This window comes from Odocoileus virginianus, chromosome 7 (assembly GCF_023699985.2).
Source record: "Odocoileus virginianus isolate 20LAN1187 ecotype Illinois chromosome 7, Ovbor_1.2, whole genome shotgun sequence".
Taxonomy (NCBI): domain Eukaryota; kingdom Metazoa; phylum Chordata; class Mammalia; order Artiodactyla; family Cervidae; genus Odocoileus; species Odocoileus virginianus.
In genome coordinates, this window is record NC_069680.1 from 7,827,053 (window position 1) to 7,835,569 (window position 8,517).

The 8,517-nt window shown below is 42.6% G+C and overlaps 1 protein-coding gene across 4 annotated transcripts in view; it reads right to left on the reverse strand.

Annotated features, from left to right (window-relative positions):
- Positions 1-4,451, reverse strand: part of CFAP43 (cilia and flagella associated protein 43) — a 93,115-nt gene extending 88,664 nt beyond the window's left edge. For 3 of the 4 annotated variants that reach the window (XM_070470126.1, XM_070470125.1, XM_070470128.1), the window contains exons 1-2: positions 4,255-4,451; positions 2,499-2,752 (exon numbers count right to left, since the gene is read on the reverse strand). In XM_070470126.1, coding sequence (XP_070326227.1) covers positions 2,499-2,752; positions 4,255-4,319 — 319 coding nt within the window. In that variant the 5' untranslated portion in view covers positions 4,320-4,451. Of the gene's footprint in view, positions 1-2,498; positions 2,753-3,560; positions 3,783-4,254 lie in introns of those variants that run through there. The other variant, XM_070470127.1, reaches the window with a different exon arrangement.
- Positions 4,452-8,517: the final 4,066 nt, after the last annotated feature.

The window sequence follows — 8,517 nt, forward strand, 5'->3', positions numbered from 1 at the left end:
ATGGCATCACCGACTCAATGGACATGGGTTTGGGTGGACTCCGGGAGTTGGTGATGGACAGGGAGGCCTGGCGTGCTGCAGTTCATGGGGTCGCAAAGAGTCGGACACGACTGAGCCACTAAACTGAACTGAACTGACCTCTTCTCTCTGTATTAAAGTCCTAGAAGGCATCTTCTTCCAGTACAAAGCTGATTCATCTAAATACACTGAAAATCTGTTCCATAGTCTAGCCGCCTTTATTAATTATTTTAGCAAGATCTTTTGAATGGCTTCCTACAGCTTCTACATCAGCACTTGTTGCTTCACCTTACACTTTTATATTATGGACATGACGTCTTTCTTTAAACCTCATGAACCAATGACTGATAGCTTTGAATCTTTCTTCTGCAGCTTCCTCAGCTCTCTCAGTCTTTTTAGAACTGAAGAGTTAGGGCCTGGCTCTTCAATAGGTTTTGGCTTAAGGGAATTTAAGGATATTTGATCATACACATCATTAAAACTTTCTCCATTGTCAGCAATTGATGCTATTTTGCTTTCTTATATCTGTGTTCACTGGAGCAGCACTTTGAATTTACTTTAAGAACTTTTCCTTTGCATTCACAACTTAGTTAACTATTTGGTGCAAGAGGCCTAGCTTTTGACCCCTCTTGGCTTTTAACATGTCTTCTTCACTGAGCTTAATTATTTCTAGCTTTTGATCTAAAGGGAGAGGTGTGTGACTCTTCCTTTCACTTGAACACTTAGAGGCCACTGTAGGGTTATTGTGCTACATGCTCAGTCATTTCAGTCGCGTTCGACTCTTTGAGACACTATGGACTGTAGCCTGCCAGACTCCACTGTCCATGGGATTCTCCAAGCAAGAATACTGGAGTGGGTTGCCGTTTCCTCCTCCGGGGGATCTTCCCTACCCAGGGATCGACCCACATCTCCAGTGCCTCCTGCATTACAAACAGATTCTTTACCACTGAGCTACCAGGGAATTTATTAATGGCCTAATTTCAATATTATAAGGTTATTAATAGGCTTAATTTCAATATTGCTGTGTCTCAAGAAATAGAGAGGCCTGAGGAGGGAAAGACAGACAGGGGAATAGTTGTTTAGTGGAACAGTCAGAACATAACAAAAGATTAGAGATTAAGTCTGCCATCTCATATGGGTGTAGTTTGTGGCACCCCAAAAGAAATACAATAGTAACTGTATTCTATTGAATAGGTCACTGATCACTATAACAAATATCATAATAATGAGAAAGCTTGAAAAATTGTAATAACTACTAAAATGTGACACAGAGACATGAAGTGAGCAAATACTTATTGTAAAAATGGTGCCAGTGGACCGGCTCAATGCAGGGCTGCAATGAACCTTCACTCTTTAAAAAATACACTATCTATAAAGCACAATAAAGCAAAGCATAATAGAACAAGATATGCCTATAGATAGTCCCCAGTCATGAGTCAGGGTTATGTTTTAAATGTTGTTTTACTCTGTTGAGAACACAGATTTCCCACAAATAAAATATTAAATGATAAATATCTTGACATGATCCAAACACTTCTTTCACCAAAAGTTACAGAACTAAGATGCTACAGCCTCAAGCCCTCCTGAGCTTTCTGCCCAAGATGTGCTACATGAGGGAATGGTTACATGGGGGCTTCAGCAGATGTGCAGTAGGCCAGTCTGGGACAGTTGTGTCTATGAATGAGTTAATAATAACTTAAATGGTAGGAAAAATTGATTGACATTGTATATATGACATATGGAGAAGGAAGCAGCAACCCACCCCAGTATTCTTGCCTGGGAAATTCCATGGACAGAGGAGCCTAGTGTACTGTCCATGGGGTCACAAGAGTCAGACATGACTAAACAACATGTGATATATATATATTATGTACATATATATTATACATATATTTTCACATAGATTATATATTATGCAATTATATATGTTATATAAATTTCATTTGTTAACAGTAGATACCATTATCTTCATTTCATGCATAAGGAAATTGAGGCTCAGAGACTTATCCTTTAGAAGTTATATGATATCCATTCAGTTAGATTTTCAATAAATCATAAGGAAAGAAAATATTGTTCTGAAAAAGGTTTACAAACAGCATTTACTGTTCTAATAGAGTATTCTAATCCAGTGCCTTTCAAGTTTAATGTACATATGAATCACCTAGGGAATCTGGTTAAAATGTAGATTATAATTCAGTAGGTATTGGATGAGAGCAGAGTTTCTAGGTGATGCAATGTTGATTGTAAGGAGAACACATATTGAGTAGCAAGGCTCTAGCCTACTTAATTAAATTCTCAGTGATCACCCTGTTTCCTTCCTTATAAATGTGTATTCCAAAAACAAAAACAAAAAAACACCAAAATGGAAAAAACAATCTTTAAAAAAAAAGAAAGAAAACCTTCATGTATAAGAGCTAGATCTGGTCACATCTTAAAACAAAATCTTTCAGTCATGTCAGAGGAAGGGTCTTGTAAGATACCTTTTAATTTGGTCCTTCTGGTTAATCCAGGAAAGTTGTATATGTATATGAGTGGTCTTAGCCGTCGATCAGAAAAAGCCACAACTTCATAAGGAATGTTAGTTGCCATGACGCCCACAATTCCATTCATACACTGGAGTACAGTTCTTTTCTTGGTTTCAATATTGATAAATATTACGAAATTCCCAGAAGGGTAGCAAATGGTGCTGTCGTTGACAAAATGAACATTCTGCTTGGGGAATCCTTGCACCCATCTTTGGGGAAAAAAAATATGTCACATCAGTAGAATAGAATACATTTCAAATACTTTTTCTTTCTTTCTGTTTTAAACAAGGCAAACAACAGATCATGAACATTTTTGAAACTCATCTATTCTCTTCTCACCCCCTTTCTGCCCCAAACCACCTCTCAGATAAAAGAACACACAAGGCTGCTGCGAGACCAGTTCCAGTTCAGACACTAAAGAAACTTAAGCGTAGACCTAAAGTTCCACAGGTCTTGAGAATTTTCTTCAGAGATTTTTCTAGTGAAGCACAACCTCTGTTCAAACCTCAAAGAAAATCTTCCTTCTGATAAAATCTCAGAAGGATTTCTGTGGTCTTGTAAGCATGGAAAAGAAAAAAAGAGAGAGAGCAAAGAGAGCTTGATCCTAATAGAAAACAGGTGCATCCTTGAGGCCTTACCTTTAAAACTAGTTTTGATTTAAAAAATAAACTTTTAAAAAAGCTTTAAATAAGATAGCCTGGATCCACCTGAAACTATCACAAGGTTGTTGATCAGCTATATTCCAATAAAAAATGAAAAGTTAAAAAGAGAGAGAGAGAGAGCCAGCTTAGTGGTTCTGAGCCAAATAGGAAAATTGCTTCTTTACTAAGATGGAGTGTGTGCAGCTATATTTTAGATCTAAAACTAGAGATAAATGCACAAAGTAAAGAAGTAAGTAGATATTAATGAAAAGGCTAGAACACAAAAGTAGTATAGTTTTAAGTAAGGAGTGTGTGGTGAATGTTAAGCTAGAGGAAGAAGACAAAGATGAGAGCCTGAGATGAGGGGAGAGCCTACCTCTATTTAAATGTTAAAGATAAGCTTAAAGATGATGGAGAGGACCAGAGAAGGACACTAGTTCGGAGAGAAACTTCAAGGGAGTAGGGAGTACAGCCAGGACCGGTGAAGGATGCTGTGTGGAACACAGGGCAAGTAACACTCTAGAATGTGGAAGGAAAGCAATGCCAATTTACACCTGCGCAGCCTCTTATCCTTTTCAAAGGCCACTACAAGTGCAAACAAATCCAGAGTCGGTGGATAGGAGAGAGAAGGAAGGGACTGATGGCCCTAAGTACGGAGAAAATCACCGAAGGCCATTAGGATGGAAAGAGGGCTGTCACTGGGGTGGGTGTGGGCGGTGGGGAACATACATGAAGGGAAAAGATTATTGAAGGTAATAGCCAGAAAGAGGAGGCAGAAATGAAGAGTGCAGGAGAGCAGTAGTGGGTAAGACAGCGGCGGGGTGGGGGGTGGAGGGTGAGTTTGAGGCGGGGGCAGGCAGTAGAAAGAGATGGAACTGTCGTCATTGAATAAGGAAATGAGGAGAGCGAAGTCACAGAGAAAGGAAGTCTGCAGGACAGACTTGGTGGCTGAAGAAGAGGTCGAAATTGTGGGACGGCAGGTCTACAGGACAAGAGCAGGCAGGTAGGGCGAGGTTGTAGTTCTGAGGGAAGAATTTCCGCGAGAGGAGTCAGTCGCAGGGACGCCGCACCTCACGGACAGGGACGGGCCGAGGGCGACGTTGTGGACTTCATCTCGTTCCCGGCCTTGCGCCATGGCCCAGATATTTCTCAGCCTGCCGGGGGCAGCCAACACCTGACCCAGGCCAGGGTCTGCAACGGTTACGCTGAGGTCCCTGGCTGCTGGGCTGGCAGAGCCGCCACTGTTTACACCGTATCCGGGATACCGTAACTCCTGCGCCCATTGGCTCTGCCCTTTCAGCAGCTCTCTTTTGAGCCAAGCGGATTGGTGGGAGCGCTGAGCTCTCTCAACCAATGGAAGAGCGGAGGACGAAACGAGGGGCTGACCCTAGGGTGGGTGCTGGAGTGATGCAGCCTCGGACAAGTAATTACACAAATAATAAGTAGCAATAGCAGGCTTTAATATTGAGTGCTGACCGTGCCGGACGTTGTTCCAAGAGAGGTTCAGATGTTATTTCATTTAATATTCAAGTCCTCTATCAGACCCATTTTGTAGAAAAGGAAAGCAGGATAAGAGAAGTAATTGCCCAAGACTACAAAACTGAGAGGGACTTAAAGACAGAGCGAGTCTAAAACTAGAGCTTCAGGCCTTTGATTACTAATTACATACTCTAATATACCCTCCACTATTTCGAGGAGTCATACAGCTTCTGGAAGTAACGGATCAAAAGATCCGCAGTCTGTCCTCGCTTCCTCCCTTCCCTCCCCCCGCCCCCCCGCCCCGCCATTACTTCTGCACTCCCTCCCTCCCTTCTGGTCCTCTTTCTTCCCTTCTTTATGTCTCGTCTTCTCATCTTGTCACCTTCTCGTCTTCATTTCATTCGCAAATATTAATATTTACTGAGTATTACTGTGCATTGTGCTAGTCGCTTGGAACAAAATAGTGAGCGAACCAGGTACAGTTCCTTTCTTTGTGGAACTTAGAACTTCCTTCTTGGTGGGGCCCAGCGAGTGAGGAATAGACATCCGTTTCATTACATAAAGGTAGAATGGTAGATTGAATTAAGAAGAAACGGCAAACGATATTACGAGGTCTTATGGTGTAATTCTCTCCTGGTTGGATGGGCAGTGCTAGAGCTGATTGCTGTGTGCATGTGCTGTTTTCACTGAGATTTAAAGGATAAAGAGTGATTGCTGAGGGGCAGGGGATGGGGAAGGAACAGAGGACAGTTTTGTTTTGTTTTTTTTTAAGTATCAAGGCAGGACAGCAGATGGTAAGAACTGGGAAGTCAGTGTTATTGAAGTAGAGGAAGGTCAGTAGAAAACACTGAAGGCTGGAGAAGGAGCAAGGGCCAGGTAAAGGCCAAGTTGTGAATTCTGGTCTTTATCCCAAGAGCCAGGGAAAGACATTAAACAGGTTTAAATAGAGGAATGACAAGATAAGATTTATGTTTATAAAAGATCATTCTGGCTGGAGGATGATCAGTTGGGTAGGAGAGTGGGGAGAATAGAAATAGGAAGATCTGTTAGGAATTGATTTCATGATTCTAATGAGGGAAGCAAAGCCGGGTTGTCAAGCTGAGCACTACTGGCACCTGGGACGGGCTTTGGGGGTAAGTCTCACTGCAGGATGTTTAGCAGCATCCGTGTTAGTAGCACCTCCACTGTTGTGACAATCAAAGATGTCTATGGGGACTTCCCTGGTGACTCAGTGGTAAAGAATCCGCCTGCCAATGCAAGAGAAATGGGTTTGATCCCTTATCAGGGAAGATCCCACATGCTTCGGAGCAACTAAGCCAGGGAGCGGCGACTACTGAGCCCATGGGTGGCAATTACTGAAGCCTCAGCACCTTGGAGCATGAGCTCTACAACAGAAGCACCACAATGAGAAGCCTGTGTGCTGAAACTAGAGAGCAGCCCCCACTTGTGGCAACTAGAGGAAAGCCTGCACAGCAACAAAGATCCAGCACAGCCGAAAATAAGGAAGTAAGATAACTTTTAAAAATGTCTGTGGATATTGTCAAATGTTCCTTTTGGGGGGGGGGGGGTGTGCATAATCGCCCCCAGTTGAAAGCCATTGATGAGGCAATGTGTTAAAAATATGTTAAAGGTAAAAACCTACATCAGAACTTCCCTGGTGGTCCAGTGAAGAAGACTCTGTGTTCCTAGTGCAAGGGGCCTGGGTTTGATCCCTAGTCAGGGAACTAAACCCCACATGCTGCATCTAAGAGTTTGTAAGCCACAACTAAAGATCCTACATGGCACAGTGAAGATCAACAATCCCGCATGTTGCAACTGAGACCTGGAACTGTCAAATAAATAAATAAATATTAAAAAAAAAACAAACAGCAACAACTGTGGGCTTTGGTGATGGATTGATAAAGAGGGGTAAGAGAGAAGGAAGAATCCAGGATGCTCCTGGGTGTCTGATTATCACAATTAAAGATGGTGATGCACTTTGCTGACGTGGGGTAAAGAAGTGAAGCTACGTATTTCTGACCTGAAGAATTTCTTTGCTGAAATGTGAGTGCCAAACACAGGTGGTGCTTGGTGTTAAGGGTCTGTACTGGCTGGCTGACAAAATCCTACATTGCTGAGTCACAGAGAGAAGTGGCTTTCTTCTCAAGTACTTCTTAAGCTCTGGGTAGTTTCTGTTGCCACTCCCTCACTAGTTGACTTATTTGTGTTTCCATCAAGCCCTCCCTGCACCCCCACCCCACCCCCAGAAAACACAATATTCTTTTAACTACAACTTGAGCATTTTAAAGCCATCACTAGAAAAGAAGGTGAGGAGGCAAATCTTGCTCCTGCTCCCAGAGAAAATGGTAGGTAGATGATAGAAGGTGAGCAAGAAGTTTGAACTCTAGGAAAGGGATACTGATCTAGGCTGGAATCAGCCATGACCTGGGAAGCCGAACTTGCTCTGTGCTAGAGCAAAGGAGAAACTGAACAAAATCAAATTGAAAAAGCAGTGGGAAAGCATGTCTTACTCTCTGCAATCTGACTGGGTTTTAGATGAAAATGGAGGTTTCTAACTGGGTTTCTGGGGAATATCTGTGGCTGGTATTCAGGTGGAGATGCCCTGACCTCTACGCCGTGCAGATTACAGGAAGAAGAGTGCTCTTTCTTTCTTAGTCTGGAAGGTGAAAGACAGACTATCCCAGAAAATGGACTTGGAGGGACAATTGAGGAAAACAGGTGAGGTCTCACTGTGAACGATTTTTGATATTAGAAATAAAATCTAAGACCCACACAATTTTTTTATCTAATCAGGGATGCAAGGAGCAGCCCTGAACTTCCAAAGATGATACTCAGTGTGTTTCACTATTTTTAGGAAGCGTGCAATCGTCCTAAACCCACTTTACCTCTCTCAACTTTCTTTCCTTGCAAATCTCCAGCCCATCATCAGTAGACCAGTCCTGGACAGATTAAGCCTAATCCTCAGCTTGAGGTTTTATCCCTTTGTAGATCTCAGCTTGTCTTAAGGGCCAAAAGAGCAATGGTTTATTCGAGTTTATTGAGCTCTAAAACCCAAAACCTGTCCAGGACCATCCACAGGAAAACAAAACAACCTCAAAGGACATTTATTTTCCATGAAGAATTCATCTCACTCCCAAATTCTCAGCTTTTCTTGGGTTGTAGCCAAGCTCTGTGATATCTGAAAGATGACTTTTTTCATCTTGCTAAAATGTTCACCCATGAAGTAGGTTTTCTAGGATCTTTAAACATGGAAAAAGATTATACAGCATATTGGAAATTACTCCATTTATTAAGTAAACCTATCAACGACCTTCTGTGTATTAGACAAGTATTTGCTTTTTGTGAAAGGCAATGTGTACAAGAAAATTGAGAAAGCAACAAGTGAACATCACTTCTCTGGATAGAAAGATGTAAATAATGAAAGTTTTTACAGTAAAGGTAAGCAGTTGCAACAGTATCTACTTATTTTCCTGTAATTGATCCGTTTTATAGTAGTCATGATAATAAACCTCAATTTATTGAGCTCCTACTATGTATTAAGAACTTAGTAAAAATCGAATCCTTCCAACAACCATACTGCAGAAGAAACAGACTCAGGGAGGGTGAGTTTAAGACTCCAGTTTTCACATGTACTGCAAAGGCGCCTGCAGTGGGAATGTAGGCTGTGATCTCCCTCCAGGCGCCCAGGCTGCGGTAGCCGGGCCTTCCTTCTTGAAGAGGGTGGGGAATCCGGCCTGCGCGCTGGGTCGGGTCGCCCAGGGGCTTCTGGGCTCAGGTTTCCTCTCAGGGCCGGAGCAGCGCGGGTGCCTGTGCACACAGCCTAGGCTGGGCTGGCGGCTGCCCCAGCCTGGCAC